Below are 19139 nucleotides of genomic sequence, written 5' to 3'. Positions count from 1 at the left end.
CGAATATGGTTATTATAATGTGTAAAATTTTACTCATAAATCCTGGTTAGTTTGGAGCATTTTTGTATATTTCTTACTAAAAGAAAGCCAGTTTTACAAATGTTACAATCTAATATTATCATTAAAATATAAGCTGAATTTCTTAGAAAAATATGTTTCGTTAAACAGAAATGTCAACAAAAACGACTTGTAGAGAGATAGTTCCTTCCCTTGCTGTGATAGCATTCATAGTCTGTGCATGACTCAGTTCCTCAGCGCTGCCAACCTGCATAATGAAAGTGACAGGTGCAGATAATTTCAATACCAGAAAAGATGTCTAGGTTGACATACATGCACAGTAGACGCTCCTTCAACGTAAATAGTTTGTTCCAGGAATTTTTGTGTTATCAGGATTTGACATTATACGAACAGTAAAATACATGTAAATTGAGTAATCCGTTCCAAGATCTTTTCAAACTCACGCTTTGGTCCATGCAAAAAAGGAAAACTAGACATAACTTTTTAATTTGTTGACTGTACAGTAACTGCAGTACTACTGGTTAGTATCGACAACTGGTCTCCTTTCCCTTATCACTTTCACTTGTTTAAGGTCCATGATTGTGGCAAATTTACAATAAGTTAAGCACATCTTCGATGTCCACTCACAATGGTTTGTTTATTTTTTAGACAGCAAGATCTATTCTACAAATGAAAACTAATAACAAATATTTTATACATCTAAAATAGAGCAAAAATTATTTACTCTATTTTAAGAACAATTGTACACTATTGTATTCTTTACACTTGAAGAACAGTGGTACACACCGCTCTTATTATTTTTACTATAATAAGAGCGGTGTCTACCTGTCTATCATCTACATTATCTGCATCCAGGGGTCAAGGTTAAGATAAAAGATAGCTTTCGACAATACTCCAACTTTTATATTACCTAAGTATTCAGAATGATAGACCAATGCTGTGACATCTGCACAAATCGATTGCCTTCATGTATTTATGAACAATCACGCAGCTATTTATCTGTTTTGTCAACACATCTGGTGATCTGTCACGACGAACTAGAATGTCATGGAATTTGTATAAATAACTAGCTGTGCTACCCGGCGTTGCCCGGGTAATAAAAAAGTCTTTGGTCAGAAAATTGATTTGTATTTAACATATAACAACATTTGCCATTCTAACTTTCAAACTACATATCATGAAAAAGTTTTTTGTGTAATTGAAATAAATTAGTAACGAAAATAAAAACAACTTTAAAGGTTTTCAATGTTTGTCAAACAACCTTTAAGCTTCATATAATGAGGAAAACGACTATAAAAAGGTTTAGATGTAAATGTGAAATAATTAGCAAGTAATAGCTACATTAAGTCGGTTTTGCTACGATTACTATAAAAGATGATTTGTAAATAATAGAATTAATACGAACCGAGAAAACAAAATAAAAATCCTGAATATGCAGATATAATAATAATTCTTGCATAGTGTGTGTATAAAAAAGGTTACTGTTCCACCAGAAGCTATCCATCAAAACGTTGAATACGACGAAACTGGTACCTCTCGATACCGGTACAAATGTCGAAGCGTTTCCCACGGAGACAATATGTGTCATGATCACAAAAACCATGGTTAAGTCGAGAATGTAAGATTTGGAGTTATCTACACTAGCAAGAAAAAATTCTCAGTTATTTTACAAAAGAATTTTGAGTCTAGCTTAATTACAACAGATTTTATGGTCAATAAACTGAATGCATGTTTACCATTAGTGCGAAAACATAATTCTGAGAAAACTGGTGTTAAAGTTTTAGAAACGAAAACCAATGCACAATTTTGTTTACATTTCAAAACGTCATAGCGACCAATATCAAGAAGTTGTGATATTTATCTAGATTTCTGTATTTATATTCAAAACATGCTGAATTTCAAAATCTAAACAGATTTTAGCTGGTTCTCATAAAAATAGCTGTATATCTATAAGAAAATGGATTACTTAATTTGCAGATATTGAAACCGGCTTGGCAGTGCCGCGATATTGGGCACAGCCATAGTATCATCAACAAAATCTTCAAAAAAATAATAACAGTAACATATTGCACACCATCAGTCACTATATACTTCGATCTTGTAAATTCGAATAGCTATTCTTTTAACTAAATCTTATAATAATCTTATGAAATCGAATAATTATTTTTATAAATATTGTAATAATCTCATAAGAATCGTTAGGAATATATCATCGTCATTCCTTTAACTTTCACTGCTTTTGACATCAGTTGGAATACCAAAGTACTCATTATAAGTGTCCAAAATGTCAGAGTTATCTTTAAAATCGGCAAAAAAGAAACGATTACTTTTATCAGACGCTATTTTTCAGTAGGTCCTGTTTAGCATAGCAACGGTTTTAAGGGGTTTTTCTGAGGGTTAAAGACTTCTCTTGGCTAAATCTTCAGAAAGATCACTCTTTGATTGGTCCAGATGCACGTGTTACAAAAATCGTTACCAATATTATAAATTCAGTTAGTGTAACTTCAAAGTCGGATAACTCAACCTTGTGATTTGCGACTTAACCATAGTTTCTGTGATCGTAACCCGTATAATTGTCCGCGTGAGAAGAATTGGCCATGACCCCAGATATAGTCATTGACCCTTACGAAAAATATTTCTTAACATGGACATTGTAACACGTGGCCGCATTGATAAAATAATCAGCATGCGCTATAGCCGGAATGACACACATACTTTGAGAAATATATATACATGTATATAGAAGATAGAAATGACACTATATGTTTGTTGTTTTTTCTCAAACGCCCGGAGAGAAAGCGACATTTTAAGGCTAACTACAAGATTATCGTTATTCAAATCAAATTTGAGAACTTCGCCGACTTGACACTTTACATTTTATGGAATGTTTTACGTAATATGAAACTTTACGTAAATTCTTTATTTTATGTGGAATTATGTTATAGGAGGTATATGCTATAGGAGCGTCTACTGTATTTCAAACCCAATAACGGAGTGAAGCAAACAGGTAATGATGAATAGACAGACTGGAGAAATTCTTGCAGTGGTGAATGAATCCCTTTACAAACGTAATCAATGAACTAGAAGGCATAACTTATAAACTATTTAAAACTTCAAGCAAACTAAAACAAAATAATTTGTATCTATCACAATAGCTGCAACAACTTTTGACATGACAACATCAAAACTATTACAGAGTCTTAACTATGAGCACACGTACCTTCTTGATAAATTATCTTCTTTCGCTGTCGACGCCGTTGATGCCTCCAGAGTAGATTGGCCGGGATGGAGGTCTTTGAGTTGTTCAGAAATATCTAGGTCATTTTCGGAAGCTACTTGTTTCATAAGTTCTTCCACTTGGTTACCAGGAGCTGATGTGGCGAATGCAGAGCCCATTGCAGCCTCCATCGTCTGCACAAAGGAATATGATATACCATATTCATTTTATAATAAGTGTTGATACTAGAGATTCTAGTTGAGTCACCAAAATAGATTTTTTTTTATCAAACCCACAGGGCAAGGATCAAATACGAGCTGCATCACAGTTAGAACTAGCAATATTTTATGCGTAAGGTTGATTGTGTATTTAAATTTAAAGCTGTTGGCGTGTTCAGGCAATTTAGCTTGTCCGGTTGAATTTCAGCGTTTGAATTGACTTGGATACTACTTGTTCATCATACAAAAGCCATACACATATTGGAGACCAAATTATGACCTCGGGCTTTATAAGCAAACACGTACCGATTCCCTGACATCAAGATCTTCAAACTGTGTCTCAAACTTCTGCATAATTTTCTCAACTTCCTCAAGGTTCATAGATGCCATGGCCTTATCCAAACCCTTGGTGACAACTCCCAGATTCTTTACAACCTAAAATGTGTCAGCAATACTCATACGGTGAAGGGTGGTGTAATGAAGTAATACAACAATCAATTCATACAATTACTGTAGAATAAATAAAAAATAATTGATGATAATGATTCTACAAAATATGTGAAGTAATCGTAAAAAAGCTTGGCAAGTATTTGTTCGGCCATCGGTGAACGCATTTAAACTAACATTATGTTTGTAAAGTGTACATGAGTGTAGATGAGATGAATGTGACTATGCTCATAGTCAAAAAACATATATTCTACAATGTAAACACTGATACTATGTGTACATTAATATTAAATATGTGTACACAGCACGGTTTGAATATATAAATTCATAACGGTAGTTAGTCATTTAGAATGCCGGCAGCTGATAATCATGCTGATGGGTTTGAATACTTCGAGATATTCTTCTTTGATAGATATCATACGGCAAATATGGCTCAATGAAACTGTCAGAGAAGGACAGCCTTTCAAGACAAGTAAGTCAATGATAGATAACTTTTAGGCCTATTAATTTAGTTCATTCATCCTTTATATACATATATATAAGGCTCGAAATGGAGAAAAACGAGATTTGAAGAGTAACCTAATTGTCAAATTTATAAACGTGTAACTCTCATTCAATGCAACAGTTCATGGAACCCATTATAGAGAGATAAATTCAACCTTTGCTGTTATTAATAATAGTAAAAGATAGACAACATTGGCTCAGCACATTACAGTCAAGCCTTAACGTATGATCACCTCTACATACAAATTACAGTTAAACCCTAACTTAAGATTACTTCTACATACAAAATTACAGTCAAACCCTAACTTATGATCACCTCTATATATAAAATTACAGTCAAACCCTAACTTATGATCACCTCTACATATAAAATTACAGTCAAACCCTAACTTATGATCATCTGTACATACAAAATTACAGTCAAACCCTAACTTATGATCATCTGTACATACAAAATTACAGTCAAACCTTAACTTATGATCACCTGTACATACAAAATCACAGTCAAACCTTAACTTATGATCACCTCTACATATAAAATTACAGTCAAACCCTAACTTATGATTACCTGTACATATAAAATCACAGTCAAACCTTAACTTATGATCACCTGTACATACAAAATCACAGTCAAACCTTACCCTATGATCACCTCTACATATAAAATTACAGCAAATATTTGTCTGAAAATGTGATATCATAAACTTCTCAAAGCATTACAGTCTTGCAGCTAAAGCAATAAAACTACGAATAGAACATGAAAATAATATTAATTGTTAAATTAAATTAATCTACACTAGATGTAGATTAAATGAATTCAATGTCCCCGCTCTAATCTAATTCATACTACAGTGGAGTATGCTCCATCCCATATTTCTATCACTCACTCTATTATCGAGCCAATGCTTTGCTGAGTCTAAACAACTATCCCATGTCTCTAAGATAAAAACAATATAGTCTAATAAAAACAACAAAGATTAAATTGACAAATTGCTTTTAATAATTATCACATTGTTGATTCTGTTCTTGCAAGTGACATTGTTTTGTTACATTTAGTGTTTTACATAAAACATTTTAACTCTATACTTAACTACAGGAAACAGTTTTCATCAATTTTAGATTTTCAAACGAATTTAACATGATAAAACATATTTTTATAAAAATATTCATTTCAAGAAATGACAGTTCCGACATGATGCACATATTTGGAGCAGATAAATTTGTATGCCAAGGTTGGACTGTATGTGGAGGTTCTCGACCAATAGTTATCTAATTATTAAGACAATACCACCTTTAACCTTGTATGCACAAGCAAGCACTCTGATCCTAGAATAGAGGATTTCAATCGATTCTGAAACCACTTAGCATAGCACAATTTCTTGTGAACAGTATATCATATTGAAGCTCCTAGTTTGTAAAACTCGGTGAACGAAAACAAAAATCAGATATAATAAATAGTTTTTTCCTCACCCTCTTTCAAATATGTGATGTTCTCGAGTTATTTGATAAAACATAATACATGTAGTTGATGTACGCCGAGCCTGATAGAGTAAGTATATTTTTATGAATAGAAAGACAAATAGTTTCAGAGTAAAGCTCTTGTTGCTGAGAATAAGCTTTCTAGTTTTGTCTATTTTTACATTAATCACTAAGAATTTCAATCAGTATGTCAGTAGACAGCCATGACTCTGATGACATCTGACGACAACCATTTTTTATTTCTCAATCGGATAGATGTTCCCTCGATTTCTTAGCGATATCTCAAAAACTAATGGTTCAATCAACCTGAAACTTCAGAATTATACTGGAAATATATACTGCACAAAAGCACCATAGTTTCGTGATCCTAGGTACACCCAAAGGACAAAAAAATAATATTCTGTTGGCAGACATTTTTAATTTCTTGGTCAGTTAAAAGTGCCCTCACTATTTCAGCAATATCTCAAGAACTAAAAGTCTAATTTATTTGAAACTTCACAATTGTGCTTAAAATGTATAACACACAACGGGAGCAAAATTTCATAATATTTAAACCATATGTACAGAAAAACAAAGCGAAACAACGAATACGAGTTTACTCGGGCGTCGGATCAGGTGGAAAAACATTTCCCTGAATTAGCTCACACCCAGGTGTCAAAATGTAAACAAACATGCTATAGCAAACATGCCGATATCATTGGAACATCACAGCGCATCCATGTTGAATGACAGTAAGAAAGGCTGATAGTTGCCTTACCCCTTTCATGGAAACTGCCGTCTGCACACGACTGGACACTGCGTCTAACCGTGCACTCATCCTCATGAAGTTTAAGCACTCATTCTTTTTTCTAATAGCATTCTCTGCATATATCTTTGCTCCTTCAATGTTGTGTTGCGTCTAAGAAACGAACAGTTAAACACAATCAGTGCAACTCACAAGGTTACTTCATTTTAAAGTGAATTAAAAATCCTACTTGAAGATTCATGAAAGATACGCTATACATGATATGAGAACAAAGTACTGTATTTAATATCTTTCATATTTAGCGTGAGCAATAAATAAATTAATTAATTAATCTAGACACAAACCATCGCTTTCTTCATTTTTGCCTTCTCTTTTTCTTGTTCTTTCTCAGCTTTTTTAGCAAACCTATCCAACTGTTTGCCAGAGAACTAAAAGTAAACTAAACAAATGTAACCTCCCTGTAGCTGTGCATATAAACATGCATCAAAACTACACTAACACAGTCGTTAAACCCAAATAAAATGACGCCACTCGAGTAAACAAAGTTAAGGTCATTAAATACCCATACATACCTTAAGTTGGAAAAGAGTGTCCTGCAGTGAATCTGGCATTTTGCCAGTTTCTGTGTGAAACTATATAAGTATAATTTTATATAAATCTTCAACCAGGTTAGTGCTCCTTTAGCATGCACTGCAAATAAATTATGGAAGATTTGCCAGAATTAAGTTTCGACGAGGCAGACCTTAGGATTATGTATTATGATTATAGCACCGTAACACTGGTGAGTTTTCAACAGGCTCTCTACACAAGCCATCAACATTTACATATTGGAGTACATTTGAGTAAATATTAGAGATTCATTCATGAAATAAATGCAATTCAACTTTTAAGAGAACTTGCAAATTTTCAGTTGAGTGATACAGTGTTGATGTTGCGCATTAGCAAAGCTGTGCCAAAATCCCTGTTTCACTTTGAAACCAAATGATATCTAACAAGACAAAACTAATTAAATCACCCACCTGATGCCCCTAATTGAAATCTTAAATCACCAAATCATAATTGTAAAACATTTCACCTTTGTCAAGGGTGAGTGTAGAACCTAAGAGACAAAGTAGATGTTTAGGTAAATCATCAGTTTCCCTTCTATTTTCTTAATTCCGCTGATTTGTGCCGTTATTACAATTCACGCATCATTATTATATGAGTATAAATAATTTTAAATGACCTTTTTTGTTTTGATTGAATTAGCTAGCTATAAACTAGAAGTAACACAATAAAATGAAAATATCAAAGTTAGTGATAGTCAAGGACAGCAAGCAGTTAACACAAGGAGCTAAGTAATATTTTGTAAGTTTACAAGTGAGAGTTTTTAGCTATTTACTATGTGAAAATATCCTTGACAGAATACAGTATTTAACACTAGAACTTATTGTTTTATAACAAGTAGATTACTCAGATTTACTTCAACAGCAAACTGATAATAATAAGGCTAGCCTTATTATTATTCTTTACTTAAAACTAATACCAATACTTTAAAGGTTGACTAGCAACAAAATTCACATGACAGTTATTTGGTATCATAAGATTCACCATGGCTTACTCTGCTGTGTTGTAGGTGCAAAATATGTAGAAATGTGATTACAAGCTCTTAAAAGCTCAAAAACGAACAGTTAATCGCAGCCACACGAGACCGCCGTAGTTTGGATTCTCTTTCCAAAACGGCTCAAATGTGATGTAGTTGTGAGAGATGGTTTCTGTTTACACTTTCATGCAACCTTATTCGTCGAAATATTTCCACAAATATACTTCACGCATTCAATAAAACCATGTCTATCGTTCTTACGCGTCTATTTTATCGGCATCGTTATGCTGCCACTTTGAGCACTGATATCTCAAAACCTACCATAAAAATCTGTTTAATTTTTTTATCTTAGCGTGAACGATTGCATATCATCCTCTGATAAACATGATGAGCCTGTTGGTCACCTGTGATAATCGAAAAGTGCTGCAAAAATTATTTGCGAAGTATTGGGTCACATGAACAGATTACGACTTGCCGATTAGACCAGGCCGAAACAAAACTGTAAAGTAACGAGCATCTATATTTGATACGGGGTCTTCGGTAAAACCCGAAGTGTTTGTCATAAACTAGTGCTACGATAAGTTTTATATTGAGCTTTTTATTGGCCTTCCAATTCACGTGAGAACATAACGTGACAAAACAATAACCAAATTTCATGGCTACGTCATCAAAATAATGAGATTGCACTCTACGGCGGCTTTTCGTTTTTGAGCTTTTAAGAGCTTGTAATCACATTTCCACATATTTGGCACCTACAACACAACAGAGTAAGACATGATGAATCTTTTGATACCAAATAACTGTAATGTGAATTTTATTGCAAGTCAACCTTTAATAACAAGCACATGCAGCCTACAAAGAAATATATTCCCTAATAATTTCATTGACTTATAAAATCCAGATCCTAAATCACTTCAGTTGTTTTACAAATCAAATGTAAACCATTCTCGATTTTATTCAAATTAAACACAATACTCAAATCTTAAAGAATGGGAATTGCTTCAAATATGTGAATCAGCAAATACCTGAATCACCACTGATTTGGGTATAACTCTGTCTATTTGTAATTTTGTGTATTTGTACTTTGAATATAGTAACCAACGCATCATGGAAAAATCTTCAAATAATACAACGAAAGTTCAATGTATACTGTGCAGGTAAACACGAGATACTACGCAAGAATATGGGTTAGATAATATAGATTATGTTTTTAGAAACAATATGGGTGTGGGTAGACATAATAAAAAACATTTTAAAAACCAAATAAGTTCCAAAAATAACATTTCACAGTAGAGCTCTTGTATGATTTTTTATGAAAAGTGAGTAAGAGAGAGTGGGGGTAAGTAGAAGCAGGGAGCATGCAGAACCAGACTTGCTGTCAAAAAATTGAATTTCTAAATGTGGTTGTCTGTTCTATACTAAGGTCACAGTCAAATCATCCCATTTTGACTTCATCATCTACATGTATGTGCAATGACTCACTGACAGAGTGAGCCATTAATTCTCAAATTTGACTATTTTTGCTAATTTTTTACATGTTACATAAAACAGTGCTACCCACAGATCACAACTAGTACACTTGTGCTGCTATAGATAACTAACACAAGGATAAGTGTTGCATACTCATTAATAATTTATTTCCTATCAGCCTTACAAATAAATATTTTTTTAGATTTTTTATATGGAACTTCACGGCAGGCAGGAACCGAGGCAGGTTGAGCCAAGGCTCAGCCTGCCACAGCTCTATGAAGTGGCGTGTACACATTCTTGAAGCAGCTAGGTAAGTGATATTGAATAATCATTCAAATATAAACGCGCTTTAATACTATCATTTTTTCGATACCACACCTTTTTAGTAGAAAAAAATGGTAAAAAGTTACGAGTGTAAAACATATAGAGCAAAAGTCTTGACAAAGAAAAAGCTTGACAACGCAGTTAATTTGGTTGAGGAGGAATGGCAGTTAGAGCAGCTGCCAGAGCACAGGGAATATGTTAACCTTGACTAGGTACAGTATATGTAAATTGGTAGGCAAATTGGATATGAAAGATCTACAGAAGCGAAAATGGTCTTCAACCATGAACAAGAACAACAACTAGCAGACTATGCACGTTCTCTAGAAGACAGATTTTAGGGACTCGGTATAGATAGACTTAAAAGCAGGCTTTTAAATGTGATGACCTCAACAAGATTCGTATGTTAAAAAATTGGTTGAGAGAAGCATGCATGCAACTTACTTTAAAAACATCAACATAATGCAGGTGAACAGCATGACATTTTACCATTTGAAACAGATTTCAAGAGTCATGATAAAAGGGAAGATATCAATACACATTAGTTGAGTGAAAAGATGAATCTACAAGCTGAAGAATTTCGTTGAAATAGAAAATAATTGAAAACAATAATGCGCTGATGAAATTGTGACAGATTATACGATTTTCAGTACAAATGACGCTTTTCATATTGTGCGCAAAGGGCTTCCAAAGTGAAACTTGTCCATATGGCTGGGATTTCTGTGTTTTGAGGTCTCAACCTTTCTAGAACAAATCATGTGAGGAATCGACTTCTGAATGGTTGCTAAGAACATAAAAAAGACAATATTTCACTTATGGTAATTCGTACAAAATGGATTACCGAGATGTTTATGGTGTTGAATTTTTGTGAGAATTTCAGGAAGTAGATGAAGATTATTTAAACCTGCAGTGTAGACTAGAGAGTGATAGTTATTCTGGAAACAGTGAGATTGAGTTAGACCTTGAAAATGTTGAATTAAATGGGGAATTTAAGTCAAGTTTTACTGAAAACAGAAGTAGTTTAGAGACTTCTAAGAAAAATGCTGCTGTTCAGCCCTGCTTAGATGATATGGGTACAGCTCTACCAGCAGATAAAAAATTTCAACTCACTGATGAAGAGTATATACTGCAAGTAAATAAATGCAGGCCAAAAAAAGTAATGCATGTATTATTATGACCCTAGCTTAAATCAGAAACTTCTACTTCTAGGGTTTGGTTGAACTGACCAGCCATATCTCTCCCTTACCAAGCCAACCCTCAATGTAATAAATGTATCTAATGTCATGAAGTCATATTCAACTCAAATCAAGTAGCACCATCGATGACCCAACTGATAAGTTGCAAAGCTTATGAGTTTGTTTTCTTTCAAAGGATGTAAACCAACTTTTAGTATTATTATATTTTAGAATTTTATACTTGGAAGTACACTATAGAAAAACTGTTGTAACTCAATACTGTTGGATAATACATGTAATACTAACGGACAGTATGTGCAGCAAACGTTTTTTCACTGCAGGCAGTGTGCAAGAAAAAAAGCATGTCATTAGCGTGGAGAGTGTGAATATACATTTTATTTCTGCAGAGTAAGCAAGGTTAGAGCAGCCCGAAATTGTTCTGCTACCAGGTCGGAGTGCTGAAGATCAGCAATATCTTTTCAAGGCACTTAGAGAGTTCTGTGATGAGAGCAAGAGATTTCATGTGCCCTGCTCCTATTCAACAGCCCTCACAGCCCAGCACATCTGCTGCAATCGTTACAGAGTCCAAGGAGATTACTAAGAAGTCTACTAAGACCACCTCTACAGCCCCGAAACGGAAACCCTCTCGAAAACGTAACCGCTGATCGTAGTTAGCAGCAGTTCAATTACTTACTTTCAATATTTCTTTTATCAAATTTAACTTGACTTGAATTAAACTTAATCTACCTATGTGTACATAATATTGATTTCAAATCGTCTCCCCTGGCTTACCAGCCGTGAATTGTCTCTCCCCATGACGCTAGCTTGTTCATTTCAGTAATATTTGTGTTTAGATTGTGTAATTATTATTCCATGGAGTGAAGCCAGACTACAAGATACACACCCAATAATCGCTAATAACATGACACCCAAAACTTCAAAAGATCCAATAATTGGAAAAGCAACAACAAACAAATTTAAAACTCCAGAATGAAAAGAATTTATCACATAAGATAAGTAAATTGCCCTGCCAGAAAACCACAAAAAACTAGACCTCCGCCAGACATGACCTAGATACAGTTAGCTATGAGCCCCATCCTACATGTTTACATCACGTCTACCAGCTGGAGACTAACACAAAGCAAGATATCTCCATACACCTGACATAAAGCGTTGAACCTTCACACTCAACCTACTCCACACAGGGCAGCCTTCCCACATGCTAAACATCCATAAAAGAGAACAGCTCCAATCATGCGATCTCTCTCTCGAAGGCCTGCTAGGCTCTCTTTCCCATGCATCTGCAGAGCCTCTTTTTCCTGCCTATGGAGCCTCCATCTTCATTATCAACTGAGCTTCTCCTCTTTCGCTATCTCAAATGCTGAGCCTTTACACCTAAGGACTGTTAGGACTATTGTTTGACTGTCAAGACGCGCAGCCGTTCGGGACTAAGCAAAGAACATATAAGACCGTTCGAGTACGGATGTAACTTTTATCAGCTAGTTCATTTTAACCTTTTGTCATTAATATTATTGTTTTAGAATTTTGTTAGTTGTGTATTATAATTGTTGTGCTTATAGAATAAAGAAGTATCTTTTACTAGTAAATATCAGTATTGCTTACACTAGCTTAATACGTTCACTAGTACCTGAACCAGTAATAATCAGTTCAGTTCCGCATGCTTAGCAAAAGTGCATAAACTAAACATAGTCCACATAAAATAAGATGAGAAAGCAAGTTCAACTTTGATGTTGTGAGTGAATTCGGATTAATTAGGCATAAAATAAGTTCTCTCTAAAGATAGATAACAATCTTTTTGGACTAGTCGTATTAACTCGGATCGGATCGGGTTTTTCCCACTGAAAGCCTCACGCAGGAGGCAAAATACGTGGGAACTCTTTATTTTAAACAGTATACCAGCAAAAATTTTCCCTTCCCTTCCTCCTTTCTTTCCTCTCTCTTCCCCTTCTTCCCTTCTTCCCTTTTTTCAGTGTTTTTAATTTTGCTTTCGGCTTGTATTTGTATCTAAAGAGTATTGCAACAATATTCCTTCGATATTTCATATTTACATCATATAATATCTATTTCTAATACTGCTATGTGAATCAAAAAAACCTGTATCATCAAAAACTACAAACAATTACTATCAAACTATTTAGTTAGCCTCTTGATTGTTTTGGTAACACTGAAATAAAATCTAAACATAGAAAAGTTTAACCAGGCTATGTCTTGAAAATCAATGTTAAACAATCAATTTTCGTAGTTTAGCAAGACAAGATCGGTTTGTGACAATGAAAAACTATCATTAATGTATAGCTGTTTGAAGCAGAGCGAAATAATTCATTAACCACTTAACAAGAATGCAAAAACGATTGTTGTACAAACCATAGTTTTTGTAACAAGAGATAGTGCGATTGAACGTGACTCACCGTCACAACACAACAGATTACTTATGGTACAGTATTAGGAAATAATTATCAGGGGTTTTCTATCGAAAGGCAAGTTCGCTGAGCCCTTCATTTGTCAACTAAATATAGTTTTTGGATTGGTTAATTGCTTTGTTTATAAACAATTAACCTTCTACAGATATGGTTGCTGAAGATATCTTTTTCTCTAACGAGTTAAGCTTCCCATCATATCTCACATATTTTATTCTATGTTCAGTTTTGTGTTGCTTTACTAGTTTCAGCGCCTCAGGCAGGGAGTTCAAATAAAACACAGGCATTTCAACAACCACTAAAATTTGGTAAGCTCGCGAACATTATGTAGAATGGTTTTAGCTAAACCCACCAAAACACGGAAGCCCAATCAAATCGTTGCGAGAAATAAACCAATGAAGAGCTCAGCGAACTTGCCTTTCGATAGAAAAAATCTAATTATCATCTAAGCACTGCTGCATTTTATTACGCTGTGAACTAAAGAGCGGCTCACACGTCGTGCGGGATCTTCATAAATATGAGCATAGAAGTCGCTTCAGCTATACATAGAGGTACGTTACTTTTATGGAACTAGTTTTCGAATTCCCGGGAATTTTGATGGGAAATATTGTGAAAAAATGTCGGCAGCGTTATTTTCTTCATTGGAAGAGGCCAACAGCTTTATAAAAAAGGAGGAGCTACGAACAAACATTCAATGGTCGACGTACAAAACAGAGAAGAAGTTCTCGGAAACTATAACATTTGGTGGTATGTAGGTCAATGTTGGGGCAAGAATTCTTGGTTGGGTAGGCAATTGACTCTGGATGTGTAGTCAATCATTGGAGTAAATCCTATTCTTTACTTTATAGAAGCCAAAACAAATATCATCATTTCAGTATTATTCTTGCTTGGCAGCTACTCCTCGAATCATTTACCTGTCTAAATAATTTTACTGACATCTCATTGATCATACCATTTACATATTTCTTTTTAAATGATGCAAATATAATTCTAGTTGTGGCCTGGGGGGTTATATATATCATTGCTTAGAGATGACTTAGGAATTCCAGACAACTAAATGCCATACACTGCCTCTTAGCCTGTCTTGACAATCTGTTGTTTTTGCGGAGTTGTTCCCCCGTCGAGCGGGCGAGCAACGCAACAGCTTGTCACAAGACGTACTGCACCTAATGCATCAGCTGCACTTATAGGGAGTTGTTTTCTTCCGTCTATGCGGCTTGGCTGCGATGTTATGGCGGTTGCTCCATTGGTAATCATAAGGGATTTCGCGCAAAAATTTATGTAGAAAAAAATAAGATTACTACGTTTAACTAAAGACCAGTCTTTGTTGTAAACGATAGTAGAATCTAAGAATAAAATAATTGAAAATAAAATCCATAAGGACAAATAAAACTGACTGATACAAAAATAGAAATAAAACTAACTGAGCGCACAAATAACGACATGTTCAGTCGCTGTTGTTGCCTAAGTTCTCAAGTTCTACTAAAGTTAACCGCAGAGACTGGTCGCGACTGGTCGCTTTCTACATAAATTTTTGCGCAAAATTCGTTATGATTGGATCCATCGTTACCGATGGAGCGACCGACATAACATCGCAGCCAAGCCGCATAGACGGAAGAGAACAACTCCCTATAAGTGCAGCTGATGCATCAGGTGCAGTACGTCTTGTGACAAGCTGGTGTGTTGCTCGCCCGATCGACGGGGGAACAACTCCGCAAAAACACAGTTTGTCAAGACTGGCTAACTGCCTCTAGACAGCCTGAAGAAAACTTTTAGGAGTGGGGCGGAGACAACTCTTACCTTTAACGTAGCTGCGCTGAACCAAAAGCTGCCGATGCTACAGCCTGCTGAACTCAACAGGAAGAAGCTGAAACCAATGATATACAGCCCGGGATATATACATATTTTTAGCCCAGGATTTTCTACAAATCCTGTTAATGACATCTATCGTCTTTTCTTCAGTCTATTTTAAATAAAGGTTTATGGAGTTGCTCTTTCACGGCTCTGTAAGATCATCGCCCATTTTATAATTTGCTCGCTAGAATAGTTAGCGGTTATTTTAGCTTTTCTACAAGCCCATGACATCATAGTCAGTGAAGCTGATATAAATTTCTGTCTTCCGTGGCTTGTGCTTGAAGTGTCTCTAATACTACACTATTATACTTAGGTTGCCTGGCCATAGTGACCCCTAACAGCCAGATATTTATTATCAAATATCTAAATAAAACTAAAAACCAAAATGATACAGTTCTCCTTTTCTTGTCGCCGTCGTTCGTCTGATTATTCTGATAATGGATTAACCAATCAGTGATTACAATACAATTTAACCAAAACGAAGTCGATTATTTATAAACTTGAAACTTAACATGCAAAAACATTACATTCTTCCAAACTATAAAAACATAATTTAACTACAACACAGCATTTAACAAACATGCGGGTGAGCGTATCTGTCTTTCAGATCTGCCTTTATCTGATGGTTCCATGTTCCGACTTCCCACTGCAAGTTGGGCTTCGGTGTTTCTAGTCCCTGCAACCTCAGGGCGTGGTGGTCTGAGTTGCGCTTTGCCGCAAACTTCCTCTTCATTTTCTACCGTATCTGGCCTTCTTTCTTGACCTACAATCAAAGAGGGCACAGAATTACTGTTCTCAATAAGACCATCACTTACATGTACATCCCAATCCCTCCCAGCAGTGTTTTCACTCAAATCACCAGGCTTAAGCTGATCTATGTGGCGCTTCCAAATGGCACGTTTCCCTTTTACTTCAACCTGAACATTATATGTTACTGGGGAAAGCTGTGCTATTATTACACCTTAAAGACAGCCTGGTTTTCTAACGTCTCTATAGTCTCTAGCTATGGCTCTATCACCTTCTGTGTAAGCTCGAGGATGCTGAACGCCACCAGTCTGTTTAGTCACTCTACCCCTAATATCTGGCTTAACAAAATCTAACCTAGTTTTGATTCTACGTCCAAATAACAATTTTGATGGTAGCTGACCAGTAAAACTATAGGAAGTAGATCTATATACTATCAGAAATTTATGTAACCTGTGAAGCATTGACTTACCAAAGGTTTTCTTCAATCCCCTCTTAAATGTCTTTACAAACCTTTCTGCTTCTCCGTTAGTCTGAGGGTGATATGGTGGTAACAAAGTTGATTTGGTACCATTACTGGCAAGAAGATTTTTCATTTCTTTGCTAGGAAACGGAGGGCTGTTGTCTGCAACAATCTGCTCACAAACTCCAAACACTGGCTTCATAGCCTCGATTGTGTGCTCAGCACTGGTACCTTTTGACATGGGTAGGACTTCTGGCCATTTAGAGTTGGAGTCCACCATAACAAAGTAATGTTCACCCTGGTACTGAGCACAGTCAATATGTACTCGGCTCCAAGGTTTATCAGACCATGCCTAGGAGTTATTGGCTAATTTGGCCGGTGCCTCTTGCATGCTCTGACGCATCTGACACTTCTTAACCTGATCCTCTATAGCCTGATCTAGATGTGGCCACCAGAAAAGAAGTCTCGCTAGTGCTTTCATTTTCGCAATACCCTGGTGTCCCTCATGCAACTCCTCAATCATTGCTTCTCTAAGTTTGACGGGAATTATTACCCTGCTGCCCCAAAGAAGGCAGTCATTCTCAACTTAGATCTCCATCCTTTTGTGGAAGTAATTCTCTATTTCTTTCTCTACCTGTTGGCCATCCTGCCTTCACAAAATGTAATATCTTGCCTAATATTACATCAGACCTGGTATGGTGAGCCTCCTGTTTGGCTAATATTATATCAGAACTGGTATAGTGAGCCACCTGTTTGGCTGTGATCGGTAATGCCGCCACAGAATTTATGTTCAGGAATCAAAGAATACGATTTACTTCCCACACGTGATAGGAATATGGCTTTACACCTGGGTTTGTCATCTTCCTTATTGCAGCCTAACCCATTTGCTATAAAGAACTGGTCTAGTCTCTCACACCACTCTACCCACATTGACTTAGCATGTTCATCACCAAGGTCAAACTGATCAATCTCACTGAATATAGACGCCATATCCTCAGCTACTGAACAAATGACCTAACTCCAAACAGTGTTAGCTAACTGTTGAATATGTACTAGTTTTTGACTTTGACTACCGTCATTATCTTGTATTTATATATAGCTGTTGTCATACTCTTTGTTCATATTGACTTACTCACCTGTTATGTAATTGTTATGTAATATTCCTTTTACTCTCTTGTCTCACTTATGTAGTAAGTCAGTTGCTGTTTAGCTTTCAAATATACAAGACTAACAGGTTATGGGCCCAGGCAGGCAAACAAAGAAGCTGTACATGAGTTTGATACCAGAAAAAGGGTGATCGGCTATTATACTGACTGACCAACGACTGGTGAACCAGGAGTTAAACAATTGATACCATGAACAGTGAAACAAGCACTACTGAACCAGAACATAGATTCTACCTCTCATTCTACAATGGATAGTGATAAATGGACAATAGATAAGTTGGACAGTCAGAACTATCAGACATGGAAGTTCCAGATGAAACACATTTTGCTGCTAAAGGATCTATACGATATCGTGGATGGTACTGAGAAAGCACCAGAAGGTTCAGCTGATCAAGCGCTGAAAACTGCTTTTAAATCCAGGTATCGTAAGGCTTTCTCAGTAATTGCTCTATTTGTTAGTACTGAACTTCTCTACTTAATAACAGATACAGAAGCACCTGATGTAGCATGGAAGCGGCTGCAAAACCATTTTGAACGTAAAAATGACAATGGCTGTGTAGGCAATGAATTTACATTTATCACTCATCATAGCAATACATCTTCATTGCACTGTAGCTCATCCTGGCTAATTGACTCGGGAGCATCGTGTCATATGACACCTAACAGGGAAAGTTTTAATAGCTACAAGAAGCTAGAACAAATAGCAATGGTCAGCCTAGGTGATGGTCGAACAGTTGAAGCTGTGGGAGTTGGTGTTGTAAAAGTGATGCTAAAGCTCAATCGTAGAGTTCAATGTGCATCTGCATTTTACAATGTACTTCATGTCCCTCAGCTAACAAGCAGTTTATTTTCAGTTCGAGCTGCCACTCAGAAAGGCTACATTGTTCAGTTCGGCCATACTCGATGTTGGATTAAGGATGCTAGTGGTCAAGTTAGGGCCATGGGATCACTAGCTAATAAGCTGTTCAGTCTAGACTGTGTACAAACTGAAACTCAATATGCAAACACTGCTAGCGCAGAGATTTGGCATCAACGTCTAGTACATGTGAACAGCACTACTCTGAGAAAACTGAGTAAAGGAAATATAGTCTGTGCTACAAGCTTACCTGCAATAGATATTTCTTTTTGTGAAGGCTGTGCTGAAGGAAAGATGACTCGTAAACCCTTCAAACCTGTGGGAGATATCAAGGCTACCCAGAAGCTGGAACTAGTGCATTCTGACGTTTGTACAATGGAAACAGAATCAATTGGAGGTAGCAAATACTTTGTTACCTTTATAGACGATTTTTCTAGATGCT

The 19139-nt window shown here is 35.8% G+C and overlaps 1 protein-coding gene across 1 annotated transcript; it reads right to left on the bottom strand.

The window, feature by feature from the left end:
* Nucleotides 1-59: 59 nt before the first annotated feature.
* Nucleotides 60-14091, bottom strand: LOC137393025 (charged multivesicular body protein 1a-like). The gene is made up of 8 exons (XM_068079407.1): nucleotides 14059-14091; nucleotides 13606-13656; nucleotides 7201-7318; nucleotides 6973-7056; nucleotides 6641-6781; nucleotides 3760-3888; nucleotides 3239-3429; nucleotides 60-265 (listed from the first exon to the last, which is right to left on the bottom strand). Exons 3-8 carry the CDS (start codon nucleotides 7237-7239, stop codon nucleotides 244-246), a joined length of 606 nt encoding a protein of 201 aa, XP_067935508.1. The 5' UTR covers nucleotides 7240-7318; nucleotides 13606-13656; nucleotides 14059-14091; the 3' UTR covers nucleotides 60-243.
* Nucleotides 14092-19139: the final 5048 nt, after the last annotated feature.

The sequence above is a fragment of the Watersipora subatra genome, chromosome 4 (genome assembly GCF_963576615.1).
Source record: "Watersipora subatra chromosome 4, tzWatSuba1.1, whole genome shotgun sequence".
Lineage (NCBI taxonomy): Eukaryota > Metazoa > Bryozoa > Gymnolaemata > Cheilostomatida > Watersiporidae > Watersipora > Watersipora subatra.
The sequence above is the reverse complement of the archived record's forward strand: the minus strand, read 5'-3'. Positions and strand labels throughout refer to the sequence as shown.

Coding starts and splice junctions, on each gene's coding strand:
- LOC137393025 (XM_068079407.1), bottom strand. CDS start 7,239: ATGCCAGATTCACTGCAGGACACTCTTTTCCAACTTAAG. Junction 7,057..7,200: donor ACACTCTTTTCCAACTTAAG/GTATGTATGGGT, acceptor GTTTACTTTTAG/TTCTCTGGCAAACAGTTGGA. Junction 3,889..6,640: donor CGGCAGTTTCCATGAAAGGG/GTAAGGCAACTA, acceptor GACACATTTTAG/GTTGTAAAGAATCTGGGAGT.